Source organism: Hippopotamus amphibius, chromosome 17 (assembly GCF_030028045.1).
Source record: "Hippopotamus amphibius kiboko isolate mHipAmp2 chromosome 17, mHipAmp2.hap2, whole genome shotgun sequence".
In the NCBI taxonomy this organism is placed as follows: Eukaryota; Metazoa; Chordata; class Mammalia; order Artiodactyla; family Hippopotamidae; genus Hippopotamus; species Hippopotamus amphibius.
This window is the reverse complement of record NC_080202.1, coordinates 37604403-37626018: the sequence shown is the minus strand read 5'-3', so window position 1 is coordinate 37626018 and position 21616 is coordinate 37604403. Positions and strand designations below refer to the sequence as shown.

General features: G+C 51.9%; 1 protein-coding gene across 3 annotated transcripts; it reads left to right on the top strand.

Moving 5' to 3' along the window:
- Nucleotides 1-3333: 3333 nt before the first annotated feature.
- On the top strand, nt 3334-12890 carry CDK5RAP3 (CDK5 regulatory subunit associated protein 3). 3 transcript variants are annotated; one of them, XM_057716655.1, is made up of 14 exons: nt 3334-3450; nt 3676-3721; nt 5515-5646; nt 5925-6025; nt 6380-6428; nt 7403-7581; nt 7805-7941; nt 8113-8257; nt 9117-9227; nt 9623-9701; nt 10305-10393; nt 11707-11912; nt 12295-12466; nt 12557-12890. In XM_057716655.1, exons 1-14 carry the CDS (start codon nt 3445-3447, stop codon nt 12620-12622), a joined length of 1518 nt encoding a protein of 505 aa, XP_057572638.1. In that variant the 5' UTR covers nt 3334-3444; the 3' UTR covers nt 12623-12890. The 3 variants fall into 3 exon arrangements, with proteins under 3 accessions (XP_057572638.1, XP_057572640.1, XP_057572639.1); XM_057716657.1 differs by lacking the exon at nt 3676-3721 and having other exon boundaries at nt 3344-3450; XM_057716656.1 differs by lacking the exons at nt 3334-3450; nt 3676-3721 and adding an exon at nt 3757-5006.
- The last annotated feature ends 8726 nt before the right edge of the window (nt 12891-21616 follow it).

Below are 21616 nucleotides of genomic sequence, written 5' to 3'. Positions count from 1 at the left end.
CCAGCTGAGGATGCTGAGTTTCCAGAGGTTTCAGCCCAGCAGGAAGATACAATCCCCCCCTCCCCCCCACACGCAGAGCACAGTCAGTGTGGCTGTGAGCAAACACATAGACATGGACCATAAAGTCATAAACCTATGGTAGATAAAAGAAATGGATTATTTGAATGTCAAGGATAAGCCTTCTTTTTATGGATATTGCAGGAACATAAGCACTGGGCATTCTTGCCCAGAATGGGGTGTGGTAAGAAAGAACTTTGGAAAAGGGCAAGGACTGCCAGGGTGGCGGTGCTACATGTCTGCCATAACAACAGGGGAGAAAGTGAGAATCAGGCCGAAGAGGAGGGAGGCAGAGGCCTGCAGTGGTGGCGGCGGAGCTGCACTGCATGAACATGAACGGAGCAGGCAGGGCTGCTAGAGAAGCTACATCCCACAGAGGACAAACACATGGGCCGGGGAGCCAGGCGGGCCTGGGTTTGGATCCCAGCCTCACCAACTACCAGCTCTGTGATCTTGGACAAGTTATTTAATCACCTAAGCTTTGGCTCCCTTGTCTTTAAAATCTGGCTAATAACAGTACCTATGTTAAAAGGTTGTTTGGAAGGATCAAATTAGATGAGGCTTGTAAAACATTTGGATCTACACTGGCACACGGCACATGACTATCACTTAATAAGCAAGCAAACAACAACAAAGGATGACAAGGCAGACAGCACCCTGGGGCTCTGTGCTTTCCTGTCCAAAGCCACCAAAGGCCTGCTCCTGCTACATCCTTCCTCAACTTCCTGTGTGCTGCCCCTCCCCCAGACAGCGCCCCACCTGCTAAATCAGCTGAGAATTGAAAGCACAGCCAGAAGCCTTTCACAGCCTCTCCCTGCCACTTTCCAAATGATGGGAGCCCTGAGGACCTCGATGCCCTGGATGCCAGACCACTTGTGTGCTTATGTGCCCATTGGCCCTGAGGTTCTCCACAGCTTCAGAAAAGGACAAAGTGCAGATACTGCGCAAAACCACACTCCTATACTCTCTGGGGCCACCACCCTGAGGCCAGCGGCTGGGCAGATCTGTTCTCAAACATCCTTCTGTCCCACATGAGTCACCCGGGGTGCTGCAGAAGGCGGAGGCGAAATGCTGATGGTCTCTGCCTCCACCAACTCACCAGGGCTGGGCCTTCTAGACTCAACCTGCCCTGCCCTGCCCTACCTTTTGGTTCAAGGAGGAGAGATGCACCTTGAGGGTAGGGCAGGGCCATGTTTCTTGGGATGTTCTAGGGAGCCAGGAAGATAATAGTTGGAACCCAGTAAGTGTTTGTTTAATCATGGGGGAGCCCCAGCAATTCCTACAGTGTGAGTCAGTACTCTAAGATGGGAGACAAATTCCCATGAGAAAGCCCTGAAGAGGCCCTTAGTTCTGCCCTATGAACCATTTTTACGGAAGTCTTTCAACCCATTCTGTAACAATAATGATTAATGTTTCTCACACACACACACACACACACACACACACACAGTTTGCAAATAATGAGAAAAATCTATGAAAGCATGTTGTAAACTCTAAAGAGTTACGTACATCCAGTATGTTTATTTATTTAAGCGTGTAAATAGAAATACACTGAGATGGTCAGGATAGGTGTTATCTCCATGTTGAGGAAACCGTGGCTGGCAGACAGCTTATGGAAATACTCCAAGATCTCACTGGGCAGGAATCTAAGTCTTCTCACTGCATTACCACATCACTCAGTTCAATAAAAAATTTACTAAGCTCCAAGTGATGTGCTGGGGCAGAGGTGGGAGGCGGGGTCATTTAGAAAGACCCAGGCACAGCCCCCGGAAAAGCTAACAACACGGAAGAGGAGGGACGCAAAATGGCACACCCAGCCCTGGGAGATCCCCAGCCCACCCTCTTTCCTCACCCTCCCCACTGCTTGCCCAGTCTCACACCCTCCCTCAGCTTCAGCCACCTTCTAGACCACAGAATCAGTCAGCCTATGGCTCTCCAAAGCTATATCCTCAGCCCCCTGAACTCCAAGTGCCTCCTGCACACTTTCCACCTGGGGGTCTCCCAGGGCCAACAATCCCACAAGTTCAAAGCTGAGATGCCCTCTTCCTCAACCCCTGCCCAGCATCCTGCATCCCTGTCCTAGGTGGGGGCACGTCTATCCAACATTCTGCTGTCCCACTCCGCCACCCACACTGCCAGTCAGCTGCCAAGTCCTGTCCATTTTCCTCCAAAACATCTCTGAAATTTAGTCTTTCTCTTCCTCATCATGCCTCTGTCCCAGGTCAGGCTCTAACTTCTGCATAAGAACCTCCTGACAGTCTTATCTCCCTCGAATCCATCTTCTTTGCCGTCAGTCTGTATGGGTCCCTCCCTGCCTCAAGCCTCAAACCTTAAAACCCTACGGTGGTTCCTCTCTGTATGTAAGGGTGAAATCCAAGTTCCTTCCTGAGCTGACATGATATGATACCACCCTTCCGCCTTTACAGTCTCTTCTCCAGCCACCGCCGGCTTCGAACCCTTTATGGCACAGAGGCTGGCCTGTCTGCAATGCCGGCATCGTGAGTGGGAGACCTCTACAGTTCCTATTTTTTAACAAAGGCATTTTAATTCTGCATTGGGCCCTGCCAGTTATTTTGCTAGTCGTGCCTGCCTGTTGTTCTCTGCACCCCCTTTGCATTTTGTGGCCTGCAAAGCTTTGTACAGCCCCCTCCACCCAGAACCTCCCCGCCTCGACACACACACATACACACACACACACACACACACACACATATCACCCTCTTTCTGCAGCTCTTCTTTTAACACTCAGTTGAGGTGTTATCTTTGGGACGCCTCCCTTGACCCTCCTCCCTCCGGATCCCTGCCCTAATCACACAACACGCAGCAAGTGTTCAACACTTGTCTATTACATAAACTGAATGAAAAGGCAATGTGTGACAAGTGCCACAAGACACCTTCAAGCTGCGATCGACTGATCGACGGTAAAGCAAGGCAAACAAGGAGAAGGCATTTCTAACGACCTCCAGGTTCCCTAGGTCTGCGCTAGGACCCTGTCTGCAGCCGCGACAATCCTTGCGCAGAGGGCTCCCAGCCAGCCTGGCCGGAAGCGACCGGGACCAGCTCTTGGGCGCCACCTGCTGCGACTGCGCCGCCGCCACAACCCTTTCCTGGCACCCCCACCAGTCCCCGGCCGTGAGCCCGCCTCCCGTCTCCCATTGGCTGTCTCCTCTTCTCCCGCCCTTCCCGGGCTCAGCCACTAGCAGCCCCGGGGTGGGTGGGGCTTGAGGCCCGGGGTGGAGCGCGCGCCCCGATTGGCTCTGAGGAAGGCGGTGACGTGGCCAGAGGAGGCCCGTCTGTGCCTAAAGTGAGGCTCCGCAGCTCCAGCACTGGATTAGTGACAGGCGGGGCGGGCCCCGGCCAGCGGTCGGAAGCGGAAGTGGAGGAAAGATGCAGGTGGGGGGACAGGAGCTGGGGAAATGGGGGGCTGCCCTGGGACCCCTGGACTGAGTTCAGCCCGTCCGTCCCTGACCTGCTTCCCCGGGCTCCCTCCCCGGCGCGGCCCTCCCCGGCCCGTCGAGCTGGCCCCGCAGGGTGACGGTTGGGTTGGTGAAGTGAGCGCGCGAGTGGCATGTCCGCTCCCAGCACTCACGCCCCGTTCCCTGCCGTGTTTCCCGCCAGGACCATCAGCATGTGCCCATCGATATCCAGACCAGCAAGCTGCTCGGTAGGAGGGAGCGCCCCCGCTCAGCCAGCTGTCAGGGGGAGGCCTGGCCCCTTCGCCCCCTGTCACCACAGCAGGAGCCGCGACATCCCAAGGCCTCTGCTGAGGCGCTGACCATTCGCCCTGTTCTGTGCCCCCATCTGTGGCCGGACGTGCCTCGCTAAGAGGAGAGGGAAGGAACCATACATAGAGTCTGTACTTGACCTGTGTTTTCTTCTTTAACGTTTATAACGTGTTGTCAGTCATATCTTTCAGACACAGGGAGGGTGAGGGCTTACCTTAAAGGTAAGCTACTGAACGGCAGATCTGAAGTTAGAACCTAAGTAAGTCTGTCAGGTTCCATTAGCTATGCTTTTTGTATTATGCCAGAAAAAAAGCTTTCTCTCCTTTTTTTTTTTTTTTTTTTTCTTAAAGCTTCCATCTCCCCTTGATTTTAGAAGGAAGAGGGAAATAGACCCAGTTGGAAAGAAAAACCTTTTAGTGGCCAGACCATCTCCTTGCCATCTGTATCTGATCTATATATCTCCTCCCCAGTTCAGAGCCAGGAAAGGACCTCTTCATTCCGACCCCTCCAGGGCAATGCACAGCTCCTGGGTTCTTAAATGGTCATCGAATTAATGTTTTGATGCCGGTTTTGTCATTAAGATGACCTCTGTTTGACTGCCTCATTCCTTTGCTTCTACTTCTGTGACATCTACAGAATTTTTCTTTCTGAAGATTTTAGAGGAACACAGCAGAGGGAATATAACTGATAACTAACGTGGGTCCCCAGCATTTGACGAGTTGGCAGATTTATTAACAACGGCAAGGTGGCCACTTAGTGGAGCTTTCTTAGCTTCATTTTGGATTTGTCCCAGCCCTTCAGCACATGTACACTCTTGATGTTCGTGCTTGTTATTGGTCATGAAAAGGACCAATAAAACAGCCACCATTTACTGAGGGTTTGTTCTACACCGCGGTGCTGTTTTATGTGCTTGACATTATGAAAATGAAGATCATTACAATTCGTTGAGCCCTTGCCACGTGCCAGGCACAGCACTCTGTTTTACCTTCTCATCCCCATTTTACATGTAGGTAAACTGAGGCACGGAGAGGTTGAGATATTAAAGTTTATAATTAGAAGTCGGGACCTTCTAGAGCCACAAAGTCTAGCTTTTAGCTTTCTTCTACTGAGGAAATGTGTATGGCTCTTATCCACCTATACCCTCTACTAAAAACACAGATCTGGGCTCAGAATCCAGGAGGTCAGTCACATTGGTATTCATGTGGGCAGGATGGTGCTTCACAGGTAAGAATAGACCAGTATTATCCAGTCCTTAGGGCGCTGGAGGTGTTAGGGGCTTCATGGTTGTTCATTCATCAGCTATTCTGCATAACCATCTTGTATCTTTTCATCCTCATGGTTAATCCCAGCCCTGAGGAGGTGGAAGTTGAGTAGCATCCTCTGCCAGTAAGAAAGATATAATTACCCATGGAAACAAAAAATATCATGGAAAAGTTAGAGTGGTCCAAAGTGGCACTTTGATGTCAGGACCAATTTAAAGTTTTACTTCATCCCTGTGTCGAGGCAACTGCTTTATAAAAGTCACACTGTGGATAAAGTCAGGCTGCTGGGAGTCAGTTTAGCCCCAGGCATCCCTTTGGGCCTGTCCTCATTCCCATCTTCCTGTGACCCCCACACCTTAACCAATATGAGTACAACTTCTAGCCAACGCCTTAGCATATTTCACTTGAATCAGTGGCAGAATTTTGGCCATGGGAATGGGAATGCTGTGATTTGGGTGTTTCTCCTGTAGACTGGCTGGTGGACAGAAGGCACTGCAACCTGAAATGGCAGAGTCTGGTATTGACTATCCGAGAGAAGATCAATGCTGCCATCCAGGACATGCCAGAGAGCCAAGAGATCGCCCAGCTGCTCTCTGGATCCTGTGAGTGTTCTCGGGCTACATTACTGGACCCCCCTACCCCTCTCTCCTGGGGTGGTGTATATCAACTGAGCTTTTCTTTAACTTTAGGGCTGACTCCTAAAGAAAGAGAGGTTTTTATTTGGGGTATACATGCTGGTTTCTTTCAGCACAAAATGATGAAGGGGAGAGCTATCCTGCTAAAGTTACTGGTATATACGTGAGTCAGCCACATGTGGTGGCCACAGTGGGTGGGGAAGAGACTGTAATTCTCAAAGTCTTTGTTCTTCCTTGCTTTCCAGACATTCACTACTTCCACTGCCTAAGAATTGTGGAGCTTCTCAAAGGCACTGAAGCCTCCACAAAAAATATTTTTGGCCGGTACTCTTCACAGCGAATGAAGGCAAGTGTGGGTGACGGTGGTAACATGCAGCCAGAGACATCCAGTCCAGGGGGTCAGAGCCTGTCTGATCTTGCTGAGGACCCAGTGAAGACGCCCACGTGAAATATTTCCTCAACTTTCATTCCATCCCCATAGTTTATGCCCAAAGTAGATCCTACCCCTAGGTTTACATTTGCTTTGGGGATCGCTGGTTGGCGCCATAATCTTAAAATTAAGTGGGTGGTCCAGCCAGCGTTATGAAGGAGGGAGGAGTCTGATCTGATGCAGAGTCTGGGAGAGCCTCCCCCTTAGGGGGTTGAGCTGAGATGCGGCTGCTGAGTGCTGCTCTGGCTCACTTCCTGTTTCTTTTCTTAGGATTGGCAGGAGATTGTAGCCCTGTATGAGAAGGACAACACCTACCTAGGTAAGGGGCCCAGCCTGGGAGTCCCAGTGTCCACCGCGGGGGGCCCACTCTCTGAGTTCTGAGGCAGGGGGCTTCTAGGAGGTACAGTTCATGTCGGGGAAATGGCTGGGGTGTAGATGTTTGTGAGGTGGGAAAATACATTCCACGAAGAGTATTAGGAGGATAACCACCAGGCAGGTCATGGGCATTTGCCAAGCTGGTGTTTGTGGGTCTTCTGCCACTCACTTCCTGATGACTGACTCCCTCCACACCCCTGTGCTCCCCTGGGCAGAAGAGGCATGGGTCGTCCCGGGGGCTGTATCAGGTGCCTAAGAGAATAAAGGCTGACTGTAGTTTGGGTTGTGTTTTTCTTTTTCTTTTTAAAATTATTTATTTGGCTGCATTGGGTCTTCATTGCTGCACACGGGCTTTCTCTTGTTGCAGCGGCCAGGGGCTACTCTTCAAGGAGGTGTGTGGGCTTCTCAGTACGGTGGCTTCTCTTGTTGCGGAGCACAAGCTTCAGTAGTTGTGGCACACAGGCTCTGTAGTTGTGGTGCACAGGCTTAGTTGCTCCTCGGCATGTGGGACCCTCCCAGACCAGGGCTCGAACCCGTGTCCCCTGCATTGGCAGGCAGATTCTTAACCACTGTGCCACCAGGGAAGTCCCTGTGTTTTGTAATAGTATAACTAAGTATAACAGCTAATATTGACTGAACACCTACTAAATGCAAGGAGTTGTCTTTGTATTTGTGTTTTACGTGGATTCTCTCTCTTAGTCCTGATAGTAAATACCATTGCCCCTGTTTTATATCTGAGGATTGGATCAGAGAGGTTAAATGACTGTCTTAGGTTCCACAGCCAGGAAGGGGAGGAGATGGGAGGCCAACCCTGTGCTCTTTGCCGCCAGGCTGGGGTATGTTTGTGTGTGTCCTTGGGGCATGCCTGCCTTATGATGTAGAGGTCTGGGGTGAGCTGCCTGGGCCCTTCCTTCTCAGTGGAACTCTCCAGCCTCCTGGTTCGGAACATCAACTACGAGATCCCCTCCCTGAAGAAGCAGATCGCCAAGTGCCAGCAGCTGCAGCAAGAATACAGCCGCAAGGAGGAGGAGGGCCAGGCAGGGGCCACCGAGATGCGGGAGCAGTTCTACCACTCGTGCAAGCAGTACGGCATCACGGTGAGCAGTGGGGTCTCACCGTGGCGGGAGGACGGACACCTGGGGCCTCTGTCTGTCTTCCTGGGCCCAGTGCCTTTGCTTCTGAGAAGGGCTTCCCTCAGCCTGGTTGGGCCCTTCTCAGGCCAGTTTCTTACCCATCTCTAATCTTTAGGTGTTTTCTTTAATCTGTTGGACTCTGCTTCCCACTGCTTCTCTCTGAGCCCACCTTGTGGATCCTCTCTAGGGCGACAACGTCCGAAGAGAACTGCTGGCCCTGGTAAAGGACCTGCCGAGTCAGCTGGCCGAGATTGGGGCAGCGGCCCAGTCTCTGGGGGAAGCCATCGACCTGTACCAGGCCTGTGTGGGGTTTGTGTGTGAAAGGTACCAAGGGCCTGTTTCTCCCCAACGGCGGGTGGAGGACAGTTTAGCTACTTCCCTGGCTGTAGTCTCTTCGGCACTTGTATCTTCCCCACGTGACATTTGCGAGGCCGAGCCCAGGGCCGACCTCACGAGCGGGCAGCAGGAGGGTCAGCTGCACATGCTTCGTTGCAGCCCCGCAGAGCAGGTGCTGCCGATGCTGCGGTTTGTGCAGACGCGCGGAAACTCCACAGTGTACGAGTGGAGGACGGGCACGGAGCCCTCCGTGGTGGAGCGGCCACACCTCGAGGAGCCCCCCGAGCAGGTGGAAGAAGATGCGGTAAGACAGGCCGAGTGAGAGCCACTTCCTCCCCTCATATACCGTCCCCCACCACCCCCCCATTTGAGTGCAGAGTCCAGGGGGAAGAAAGGGATATTCCTGTGAAAGACAGTGTAGGTGGAAGGGCCCAGAAGGCCCTACTCCTTTATCTTTCTGGCTTTCTTGAAACCAGAGAATAGATGAACACTGAAGAGGCTTAGTAAGCTGATTGGCTTAGAACTTCAGTCCCCCAAGCTCTCTGAAGATGGCCTGTCCTTTGGGAACTTGGAGCCCATTTCGTTTAAACAGTGAGCTAGGGGCTTCCTAGGTGGCACAGTGGTTAAGAATCTGCCTGCCAGTCCAGGGGACACGGGTTCGATCCCTGCTCCAGGAAGATCCCACATGCCGCGGAGCAACTAAGCCTGTGTGCCACAACTGTTGAGCCTGCACTTTAGAGCCCATGAGCCACAACTATTGAGCCCATGTGCTGCAACTGCTGAAGGCCACACACCTAGAGCCTGTGCTCTGCAACAAGAGAAGCCACGGCAATGAGGAGCCCGCACAATGAAGAGCAGCCCTCACTCACCGCAACTAAAAGAAAGCCTGCGCACAACAAAAAAGACCCAACACAGCCAATAAAATAAATAAATTTATTTAAAAAAAAAAAAGAAAGAAAACGGAGGGAGGAAGAAAGAATTAATGAATATTATATTTGTTTACAAGAGTGTATACTGTATAAAAGTTTGTTTAAAAAAAACTCAAAAAAACCCCCCAAAAAACAGTGCGCTAGCACTCCCTACTGAAGCAGCTGAGGCCTAGCGGAAAGCAGGCCCCTTTGTTCACCCTTCTTCTGCGGGCTAACACTTTTTTCCCCTTCCAGATTGACTGGGGTGACTTTGGGGTGGAGGTGGCGTCTGAAGGGGCTGACTCTGGCATCTCTGCCCAGGCTGCTGGAATTGACTGGGGCATCTCCCTGGAATCGGACTCCAAGGTTAGCATGCCCTCTCGGTCCATCTCTCTGAAGACTTTCTGTGATTGCTGCTTTGGTATTAAGAAAAATGTCGTCTCTGTCTTTAAAGACATCACTTGAAGTTCATAGTTCTTGGACCAGGTGTAGTCCAGGGGGAGGCAGAGTTTCCAAAGTGACATATCAGAGTTTTGACCTCTTTTTTTTTCTGGTGTTTGGGGCAGGTATGAGGGTATAGGCAGGTGGTACCTCCATGCATGGGCCCGCACTGTCATCTTTGCCACCTCCATCAGGGCTGCAAGTCCTTCACACAGTTGAAAGTGCCGTCATCAAACTTATTGAGGGCTCTTGTTTATTCTGGCTCTCTTTGCTGGGGAAAGTTCTCCCAACACTGCTGGGGCTCTTTGCTCTCTACCCAGGAAGCTGGGGGTGACCAGATAGACTGGGGAGATGATGCCACCGCTCTGCAGATCACCGTGCTGGAAGCTGGAACCCAGGGTGAGTGCACCGCTCCCTGCAGCCCTGGCAGGGGGTCCCCTGCCCCCACCCGCACCCTCACAGTCTCTAGAAGCAAAGAAAAAGTATACAGCCAAGACTGGGTTTCTCACACGTTTACCTGATTTTTCAAAATCTTGTTGTTGATGTGAGTTCGTGAGGATAGAGAGTAGTTCTTAAAATTAAGTCTAGAAACTCTCAACTCTTTGGATACTGAATGTGGGTCAGCTCTTCTTTGGGGAGGTTCCAAGAGGGCTGACAGGCTCTGAAGCCTGACCTGGCCCCGCTCCCCACAGGCTGAGAGGCTGTAGCAGTGATCCGAGCCACTAGAGGGCAGTGCAGGATGAGACTTCTACACGCACCAGAGCAAAGGGACTTGCCATTCTTTGGAACTCAGCTGCGTGGTCCTCCTCACAGACTGGGGTTGGCACTAGTGCCTGGTTTGGGGTGAGACAAATGGGAAAGGGTAACCCTTCCCACTTGGGTTGGAACGGGAATTGGCTTTAGTGCAGTGTCATGTGTCCATATTAACCCACCAGAACTTCCGAAACTCAGGGTCTTCTTCTCCAGTCCTCAGCAACTTTATCACTTCTCTCTTCCTGGCAGCTCCCGAAGGTGTTGCTAGGGGCCCAGATGCTCTGACACTTCTTGAATATCCTGAGACCCGGAATCAGTTCATTGATGAGCTCATGGAGGTACCTTTGTCCTCTGGGTGATGGGGGGAGGCCTGGCACCAGCATAGGCTGCATCACTCTGGACGTCTGACCTGACCCTTCCTTTTTGTGTGAAGGGTGCTGAGTGCTTTCCTTGTTCCGGAGCAAGGGCTCACGTATTAGGATGCCCCCAGTTCATCCAACTGTGTGTATCACGTACTTCCTAAGCCCCTGGCATGTCTGAGGGGACTGAGCAGCGAACAAGATAGTCAAAGTCCTTGACCTCATGGAGCTCATATTCTAGTGGGGTAGGCAGATGAGAAACAAGACAAACAAGTAAAACATGCAGTATGTTAGGTGTTAATGTAAGTGCCATGGAGAAAAAGAGCAGGGGGTGGAGATGAGGTTGCTGGGAAGGGCTGCATATTTATTTATGGTGGTGGTCAGGGGAAGGCCTTGTTGCTGAGGTGATCAGTAAGTCAAGACCTGCAGGGGGTGCAGAGAGAGCCATGCCAGAAGAGCTTTCCAGGCAGGGGGAGCAAGATAGAGGCTTTGAGGTGGGAGTGTGTCCTGCACGTGTAATGAACAAGGAGGCGGCTGTGGCTGAGCAGGGGAGCTGGGGGGAGTAGAAGAGCCCAGAGAGCTGAAGGGAGTTGGAACTTTCGCTTTTACTCTAAGGGAACTCGGAAGCTGTGGGAGATTTGGAGAGACATGTTCTCAGTGTTTTAGTGTCATCCCTGTGGCTAAGGTGTCCAGCAGCCTAGAGGAAGGAGCCAGTGTTCTTGGACCTTCTCTGTGGGACTGAGAAGCTGGGGGCTTGTCTTTGTTAATCTCTGGGTCTGTTGACTTCTCGGTGGCCTGCTGGCTGGGGAGGGCCTCATGGAAGGCCTTGTCCTCACCCATCTAGTTCAGGTTTCTATGCTTGAATAAAAGTGACAAGATATGTGGCTGGTTCTCAGATTCTTCCTAGCCTTTTTTTAATCCAGTGCTTCTCAAACACGGAGTCCTATTCCCTGAGTCTCATTCTTCCCATGGAGAGAAAATACCTTCACTGGGCAGGGAGAACCCCTAGAATCTCTGTATCCTAGTTATCTAACCCATAGCCTGGGAGGAAGGAGAGGGGTCTAGGGCTAGGTAAGGCCTGAGACAGCAATGAGGGTCCGAAGGGTGATGGTGGAGGCTGCCCCAAACTCCCACCTTTTAGTTGGTGAATTTCTAGAAATAAAAATCTTCAGCAGAAAGAACTGCTCCTCAACCAGAATCTAACCCTCACCTTATTTTTCATTTTGAGTAGTCTGAGGGCCTAGCTTCTGAGTTCTTTTCTCCGTTTGAACCAAATCCTCTTCCGTCCTCAGCTCGAGATCTTCCTGTCCCAGAGAGCAGTGGAGATGAGTGAGGAGGCGGACATCCTGTCCGTGAGCCAGTTCCAGCTGGCTCCAGTCATCCTGCAGGGCCAGACCAAAGAGAAGATGGTCACCATGGTGTCGGCACTGCAGGATCTGATTGGCCGGCTCACCAATCTTCGAATGCAACACCTGTTTATGATCCTGGCCTCACCAAGGTCTGGCTTTCCCCTTGACGTCGGGCTGTTTGAGGGCATTGCTGCAGGGCTCTGCTGTCTTGGGCAGCCCTGACTCCTTGTCTCCTCCTCTCCGTGACCCCTTAGACCTCATCCCTGCCTCCTGTAACTGCACCATCCCAAATGGGGATGGGGGTTCTCTTTGGGGCAAGATGGGGTGGTTTGAGGTATGCAGGCAGAACCTGCTTCCCAGGCAGGATGGGGAAGTGGCAGTGGTATTCCTTACAAGAAAGAATTGAAGGATGTGGAGGCTGAGAGGCCAATTAGAGGCTTGGTTTCCTGAGCCTCACCTGTTCCAACCGTTGGGTGGGGACACCCAGGTGGCACAATGACACCAAACACTTACCCTGAGTGCCCTGCCCAGGTATGTGGACCGGGTAACTGAGCTCCTCCAGCAGAAGCTGAAGCAGTCCCAGCTGCTGGCTTTGAAGAAAGAGCTGATGGTGCAGAAGCAGCAGGAAGCCCTTCAGGAGCAGGCAGCTCTGGAGCCCAAGCTGGACCTGCTGCTGGAGAAGACCAAGGAGCTGCAGAAGCTGGTGAGACAGGAAGGGCAAACCTGCCCAGTGTCTGCAGAACGCGGCCCCTTTGTCTCTGCTTCCCGCCCACTCAGTATCTCTGTCTTTCAGATTGAAGCTGACATTTCCAAGAGGTACAACGGGCGCCCCGTGAACCTGATGGGAACCTCTGTGTGACATGCTCCCCATTCTTCCTGCCCGTCTTCTCAGCCTTCAGGATGGAGGAGGGATGGCCAGGGACCCTTCTCGGCAAGAGATCAGGCTGATCGGAGGACGGAAAGCCCGGTGATGGAACCATCACACGAATGGTGACCTTGGCACTCACTGTACTCTCTGCAAGAAGCTGTCTTGATTGGTCCTGTGGCCCATCAGCTTCAAACCACAGCTTCTGCTCTTTCTCATTATCTAGTTGGACTTAATAAAAAAGGAAGGGACTCTTGCTTCACTACTGATAGTGCCCTTCTCTGGGCCTGGGGTCGAGGCTGTGTACCCATTTGCATGGGGTTCTTGATCCTGTGGGGTCCCAGGTTGGGGACTTTTCCTCTTTGCTTCTGGTGACAGAGAGGTCCCCGATTAGTATCTACAAATGGTTCAGCAAGGGCCTAGGGGTAGCTGAGTCAGCTGGGCCCCTTTCTCTCCATAGCCAGGCCCAGACAGCTCTACTCAGGCCAGGAGCCCAAGGGGAGCAGTCAAGCGGCAGCTTCGTTGGAGCCAGCAAAGCTGTATTTTCCTTTTAATCACAGCTTAGCTCCAGGCAGAGGGAGAATGCGGTTTGGGGAGGAAGGGTCTGATAAACAAGGTGGAGACAGGAGTTGTCACCTTCACTAGCTGCCTGTCCACTTCCTACCCATAACTGCCTGCCCTGTGATTGGGTAGAGCCCAGCCCAGGCTAGCACCCTTCTCCCCGACCACCTACCCATCCCCATTTCCCAGGACGGGTAGGGGTTGGGGGTGGCCGGCAATTCGATTTTAATTTCATAGCAGAGCAGTTGATTCATGGCTCTTTGTCGCTGGCGTTGACTCCCGTAATGACTTTCCATCAAAATGAAAAGTGGAGTGACACCACTCATTATTCCTGCTGCTTGTTATCTCAGTTCTGGGGAGGGCCGCCCCCTCCCTGCTGCCTTTCAGCCGTCCTGGACAGTGAGTGATGGCCCCTATTAATCACCGACCCCGCGGACTCCGGCGGACACACGCTATCCAGAGGAGAGAGAGATAAGGCGGCATGAACTGCTTGAAGCCGCTCCTATCAATTAATGTCAGCCCATCGCTTCCCCCCAGTCTTTGCCTGTTCACCTCCTTTTGGGGGGATTGGAATTGAAAAAGGAAAAATATTGGTGTGGAAGGTCGAGGTAAAACTTTCCTTGGAATAGAAGGGCATCAAGGGGCCTGAGCAGGCTGCCTCCCGCCCTCAGCTGCTGTGAAGGCTCTTGGCCGGGAGAGCTGTCTGCTTATCTCCATCCCTTTCTGAGAGAATGTCCGCTGCCTCCGGCCCCACCTGTTCGGCTGCTGGCTCCAGTGGCCTTCTGGCGTGCGCCTTGCAGCCGCCGTCAGCTCACCGAGGCATGCTGCCCTTGCCCACTGATGTCCCTCGTCCAGTCACCAGCTATTACATGGGCTCTCTGCTCACTGGCACTGGGCTTTGGGGGGAAGCCCTGTGGTCACGTGACCATGGCAGGCTGGGTTCAGGCCTCCAAAGCTCTTGCTTCTGCCCTTGCAGGGGAGCACCTGCCTACCTTCCCTGCCCTGCCTGGGGCTGACGCGGGACATCGGATGTGCTGAGGTTTGGCCGGGACGGGAAGTGGGTTTAGACAGAAGGTTTTCTCAGCGGACTTTGGCCACCTTGGTGAGCAGTGTGGCCAGGGGACTGTTCTCTCGGAGGAACTGGGCCCGTTTCACTGCTAATCTGGTGAAATGAATACCCATCCGACCCCTAGGTTCATGTAGCTGTTTCTTAAAAAGCCTTTGACTCTGTAATATTGGGCTCATTCTCCAGAACTTTAGCCCCATTTGCCTTTGACCCTGTGCTTTGCTTCCAGGGCCCCATTTTCCCGACCACCCTCCCGCACTGACGATGCTGCCCGCCTGTCTGACCCTGCAGGAGGGCAGCTCTGTGTCTTTCCCATCTGCCCCCCGATTTCCCCGAGCATCACTCTGATTGCATTTAGGTTCGTGCTTGTTGGTCTCAGAGTCACCACAGAGGTGGCTGTGAGGATTCCATGAGTTAATGTGCGCAGAGCTCTTAGAACAGTGCCTGGTGCAGAGTAAGCACTCTGGACAAACGTGAGCTCTTATTTCAGGTTCGTGAAACAACGCTAAGGACTCTTCATCCCGTTCTAACTTTCCTTCTTGGGAGGGGGAGGCAAGAGGCTCCTTTTGTAAGGCTTGAAGACCAAGTTCTGAGCAGTCAGGTTTCTGGACTTGCCAAAACAAACAAACAAAAACCAGGGACTTCCCTGGCAGTCCAGTGGTTAGGACTCCATGCTTCCACTGCAGGGGACCCAGGTTTGATCCCTGGTTGGGGAACTAAGACCCCACAAGCTGCATGGCGTGACCACTAAATAAATAAATAAATAAATATTTAAAAATAACAAAAACCCAAAACAAAACATTCAGGGAGAGAGAGAGAGAGGAAATGGGCCCAGATTATACCCTCAGAATCCTTAGTTTGATGTGAATTGTATTGCCAAGAACATACTCTACTTTTATAATTACTTTGGTGCCACCTCTTGCCAGAGATTTAAGGCTTTCACTACTTAGCTAAGTCCAGTCATTACCTGCTTCAGATAAGGAAAGAGTCACCTTTCCAAAATCCCCTCATGCGTCCAAATCCGGCCATTGCCTAAGCCTACTCACCATCTCTGCTCAAATGAAGCCTTTCTTCCTGCATAGATTCTACTGTGTCCTTTCACAGCCTGGTTCTCAAAGTGAAGGATCCCTCTGCACTGCAGCCCATGATGGCTGGCGGTGGACGTGGGCTAAGTAGAGAGCTAAGGATTACTCACCTGGGTTCTGGCTGCCCACTAACGGCTTGCCAGGAAGGTGTGGAGTCCTACATCCAGAGCTAGTTTCCCAATGGCAGTGTACAGCAGGGGATTATCTGCATCATTCAGACCGAAACACTCACTCATCTGAAGTATGATCTGCTCCAGAGAACTGGCCGGGAGCTGAGGACCAAAAAAAAAAAAAACCCCAGATCCCAGGCCTCAGGGAATAGGAGCTAATTCTGCTCGCTTGTGTCTCTGTCTTGCGCTTTATTTCTCCAGGTGTTGATTACACAGATTTTGCCCTAGAAATACAGATCCTGCGGTTCTTCCTGCCTTTTCATCCCCACCTGCCTGTCCTGTTACTGGGTTCTATTTCATCTTTTTTTTTTTTTTTTTTTTTTTTTGCTGCACTGCACAGCTTGTTTCCCCGACCAGTACCCAGGCCCTTGGCAGTGAGAGCATGGAGTCCTAACCGCTGGACTGCCAGGGAATTCCCCTATTTCATCTTTTAATTGCCACTTATTTTCCTCTCCTCCCCACTCCCATACACACACACACACACACACACACACACACACACACTCTCTCTCTCTCTCTCTCTCTCTCTCATAACAGTAACAGGAAGACAGCAGGCAAAGCAATGTGGTAGTGATTAGCATCCTCTCTAGATCTAGACTGTCTGGGTCAAATCCTGGCTTTGCTCTTGCTACCTGTGTGACCTTGGGTGAGTGCCTGGACCTCTCTGCACCTCATTTCTTTCACCAGTGAAATGACGACAAAGATAATACCAACCACCTCAGGATGGGGTGAGTGCATGCAACACCCAGATGGTGCCCAGCACAGGAAAACTCACCTGTCCGCTTGTGGGGGGGTGGTGGACTGCAAACAGCCTGGACTGAGGTTGGAAACTTGTGTTCGGTCCAGGTTCTGTATGTCGCAGGTATCCCTTCATCCCAAACCAACCCCATTATCATCCCCATCCCATCCTGCATCCCTCTGTGATATGTCCTGTCTCTGTTCTATCAACAGGCTCCCCGTCTCTGCTGCCTCACCTCTAATCCACCTTTTCCATGTGCTATGGGCTTTGTTGCCCTAGTCATTTCCCTACTTAGAAACTCTGATGCCCCCTCAACTCCCCAAATTCCCAGTGTAGCAGGCCAGCCCTTGGTATTTAGACTTGCACCTGCTTTTCCAGCCTGGGTATCCACCCAAGACACCAAACCCACAAGTGTCTCCAAACCTCTTCTTGGCCCCTCCTAGCCTCTGACTCAGCTCAGATGAGCCCCAAATGCATCTCTGTGGACATTTCCCGTTCCCAGGCAGAATAAGCCCCTCCCTCCTTAGCCACATCCCGGAAGCTGTGTGTAGATGCCCTTTGGGAAGCACCTATCAACTATGTGGCAGTGACTTCCAGGGTCTGCGTCCCAAACTGAACTGCTTAAGAGCAGGGACTGGGTCTTGCTCATTTTTGTGCCCCCTTTGGAATCTCAAACTTCTCTGAACCTCGGTGTTCTTAATGATCTCTCAATTGACTTTGACTTCTAAAATGTTACGATCGCGTGGCTCACAGCTAAGAAAAAAAAGAAGAGTCCCATAAAAAAGTTTGGGAAGAAAATTGGGTTTAATTAGGCTTTTTAAAAAATATTTATTTTATTATTTATTTATTTATTTTATTTTTGGCTGTGTTGGGTCTTTGTTGCTGCGCATGGGCTTTCCCTAGCTGTGGTGAGAGGGAGCCACTCTTCGTTGCAGTGTGCGGGTTTCTCACTGCAGTGACCTCTTACTGTGGAGCATGAGCTCTATGCACTGGGGCTTCAGTAGTTGCAGCACATGGGCTCTAGAGCACAGGCTCAGTAGTTGTGGCACACGGGCTTAGTTGCTCCAAGGCATGTGGGATCTTCCTGGAGCAGGGATCAGAATCCATGTCCCCTGCATTTGCAGGCAGATTCTTAACCACTGCACCACCAGGGAAACCCTAATTAGGCTTTTAAAACCAACCAATGGTCAGACTAAAATCTGATCCACAGGGACGTCCCTGCTAATTAATTAATTTATTTATTTATTTATTTATTTAAAAAAGAGCTGATCCACAGCTGTCTAGTGAGAGCACCTGCCCTGAGAACCTTCTGGGCCTGCCTCTCTCTCCCTGTTTGGTTGAGGGCTCTTCCAGATAGGAGAGCTGCCATCCCATCCTCTTGGAGATTTCATTGCTTTATAGACCAGGGTCTGTTACCAAAGCTGGGGTCACCCCTGCTTGCTGAGTGCTGCCCACATGCCAGGCTCTGAACAAGCTGTCCCGCACCCCGAGTAATCAGGCCCCAGGAGCTGCTCCCAGATGGCCTGGCAGATCCCCGGGCCCAGCAGGAGGGTGTCAAGCCTGCTCCAGGGCCAAGAAGCCCGGGGTGTCAGCTGACCGCAGATCTCTGTGTCCTCCAGATGCCCTTCCTCTCAGGTGGTGGGCAGGGCCCTTCCGGGTACATCGGCCCTGAGTAAACTCTTACCTATCCTGCTTGCCACCCTCCTCTCATTCCCCAGGCTCCAAAGAAAACCAGTTTGAATATTTAAACTTCTCCTGTGTGTCTAATAAAAAGTTCTGCACTATTTAACGCCCCAGCTATCCATTACTGTCGGGAGCTGCCCTCTCCCTCCCAGTCTTCCCCTCCCTCCCTCTCGCCCAAACCGCACACAGCAAAGCCATTTGTCAAAGCCCTCGCCGCAGGCTGCGCTTGGCTGTGTCTGAAAGGACAAGCGCCCCACAGGGGGAGGCGGGATGAATAAAGGGGCTATGCAAATTGCTGCTTAATCTGCAGAGAAACACCCAGGCTTTGGGGAGACGCTCATTACTTCTTTTAACTGTGATTAACAGGCAAATTAAACCCAAGCCCTTAACTCTCTCCTGGCAGAGGACTCGAACGCAGAGCCCTGGACTGGTGCGAGTGGAGGAGGCCCTGGTCTGTAGCTGCAGCCCCGGGGGCTGGGATCCGGGAGGGTTAGGGCGCCGCTTAACCACTGTCGTTGTTGTCGTGGGGTAGGAGGGAGGGGAGCCCGATTTGGGGCGGGAGGTGGGGGGGGGCAGTGCAGATTCAGCACAACTTAACACGTGGAGAAGGGAGCACTTCATGCCCTCTTTGGGGTTTCTTTCAGCCACTCGAGAAAGAACAGGGTCGTGGCCCTGGATTTGCTGCCCTTATTTTTCCTGACAAAGAAAATTGAGAAGAACCCATTAGGCCTCCCCTGCCAGGACCTGCTGATGGTGTGACCAAAGCGGCTTTAGCCCCAAACCTGGGGCTGGAAACGTGTGTCTAAGGAACCTCCAGAAGTTCAACTCCAAAAATGACCTTGGGCCCAGGGAGACGGGAAGAGGCAAAGAAGCAGGAGGACAGTGTCCAACTGTTTTTATGGGAGTAGAGACCCTGGGAATAGTCTTGCTACAGGTTATACGGGTCATAGGTTTACACGGTCGAACACCCAAGTTAGAAGGGATCAAAAGTCCAAGGCATCTCTCTCTATTTCTTACTCCGTTCATGTGTGTGTGTGTGTGTGTGTGTGTGTGTGTGTGTGTGTGTGTGTGTGAAGATATCTGACCCAGCTCAGAACATAAAATTTACCACTTTAACCCTTCGTGCAGGGACTTCCCTTGTGGTCCAGTGGTTAAGACTCCGCGCTTCCACTGCAGGGGGCATAGGTTCAATCTCTGGTTGGGAACTAAGATCCTGCATGCCGGGTGTAGCGGCCAAAAATTAAAAGCCCCCAAAACAAAAACCCTTTTGTGCAGTACCCTTCAGTGGCATTAAGAGCATCCAGATCACTGTGCAACCATTCCCACCACTCATTCCATCTCATTTTGCAGCTGTCCTGCCAGACCTATAATCACCTCTAATAAACAGCAACAAGTGAGGCAGAACTCTGTAGGTAGGAGAGTTCTGTTTGAAATGGAGAAAACTGGGTAACACCCGGCACTCCAGCTGGCGGAAGTGGAGGCCTCATGCTAGGGGGCAGGTTGGGTGGAAATCCTGTAGGGACTCCCCGTTAAAGGCAGGTCCCCTAAGCCCAAGCGATTAGGAGGTGAAAGATGACATATGATGGTGACGGACTGTCTGTCAACCTGACGGGGCCAAGGAGAGACATGGCCCCGTATTTTACTTTGTCGTCTTCGAGTGGATCAGTAGGTCTGTCATAGAAACCAGGCCTGACAGCTCGCTCAGCGACTCAGCTCTCTTCTCTTAACTCCCGCAGCCTGGCTCCACCATCTATTAAAACATCCCGGGCTGTCAGGGATATTAAAAGGCTCTGTCACTCCTTCTTAAAACAGTCATAAATACAATCTGGACACGAGCATTTGGGCAGGAGCCCCAGTGCTGAATGGGAAGAGACAACAGCAGGGATGCCTGCCTTTCTTGACAGCCGAGGATCAAACAGGGAGCCCTGCACTTCTTCCCTTTTTCTCTTGAATGTAAGAATCGGGCCATCTCCAACATCTGCTGAGGCCTGGCATTTTGAAACAACTGCTCTCGAGGGTAGGATGTGGCTTTGTTAGCATGACCACAAGCCTCAGCTTATCTCTGGCACCCGGTGCCCCCAAAACTGCACCTGTTCTAAATGTCTGCCTGTGCAGCTGCTTCCTAGGCCTCTGCAGACAGTGCATGGCTGGGAGGAACCAAAAGGCAACGAGAGAGCCCCAAGTTCTCCTCCTTCCATGATGGGATTTGCTTCCTGTCCCTCTTCTACCCTCCCTGCCCCACGCAGCCTCATGATTGACCCACCTTGGAAGGAGGGTCTTAGGCCAGAGGCTTCCCAGGTGGGCTCCCTAGAGTGCAGGCTGGAATTTGTAATCTTGCCAGTTGAAGGACCTTAGTCAGCCCAGAATCCTTGAGTCTCTCCAAACTATGGGATCACAAATCTTTCTGCCTGGAAACTTCTAGTTCTCAAAGAGGGCATTCCCTTCCTTTTTACATCTCTGATAAGAACACCTGGCCTCTGGCTGCTTGCTAGGAGCTGGCCCCTCTTTTCAAGAGCATCCCTGTTTGCAGCAGGGATACCAGGGTATAGAACCAAAGACCAGCCACAATCCCCTGGCAAATTCTATTTCTGACTGTTGGGCTAGGTATTCACCAAATGCCTAGTTTACTGATACATACAAAGGCCCTGTGTTGACATCAGGGCAGCACCCAGGACACTGGCATCTAGAAATGTCCTGTCTTCTGCCCACCCAGTGTTCGATGGGTGGAATCACTTCCCATCCCAGTGCTTCCAGTTAGCTTTGCACATTTTTTTAAACTACAAACTGTTTTTGTTTTTTGGGTTTTTTCCCCAACAATATTACATTTTCAGCAACTTTTTCCAAATATTTCATCTCAAGAAGTGTCAGAATTTTATCCTTTCTTTCCACAATTTTTATTACATGCCTACCTTATCTGGTTGTGCAGCCCCAGAGGGCAGAACTAGGCTCGTGTGTGAAGGTAAGAGGGAGGCAGGTTGCTACCTAGTATAACGAAGTCCTTTATGACAACCAAAGGTGCTCCACAGGGCACACACCGGAGAGACAGTCACCATCACTGAGGGCCTAAGGCTGACACTGAGTCCATATCTGGTGGGGACGCTGCAGAGGATGGGAGATTGGGTGAGATGACTCTGAGAGTCTATAACCGGGGGCACTTGGTATGTCCAGAAGCTGGACAAGGCCTAGCAGCTGTTCACCAGCTGCCTTGCATGTGGCCATCTTGCAATGTAATCCCAGATGGTCAGACCCCTTGGGCAAGCCCTTCCTTGCCCTGGTAGCCCCCAGGCAGGGTCTGTGTCCTGGTGGGCAGGATGTGGAGAGGCAGGGATGAGAGAGAGATCCCACCAGCCACTTGCGCAGAGCAAGGCTCGGTGCGTTTCCCTCTGGCCGGCTCCCCTTTTCCTCCTGCTGGCTTCTACTGCCATCCGGCTTCTGCCATCTCCTCCCACTTTCACCTGCCTTGCCTTCTCCCTCCCTCCTTTGCTCTCATAACCCCTCCCCTCCCCCACAGCCTCCCTCATCTCCATGGCGATAAAAGGGAAGGGGGGGTGAGTCGCTCCATAATAGCCCCTTTCTCTGGAGACACAGGGGCTGCCTGTGGAACTAATCTCCCCCTGCCCGTCAGCTTACAAAGGGCCAGGGAAGCCCCTCCCTCAGCCTGGCCGCCCCTAGTGACCCCGGGCT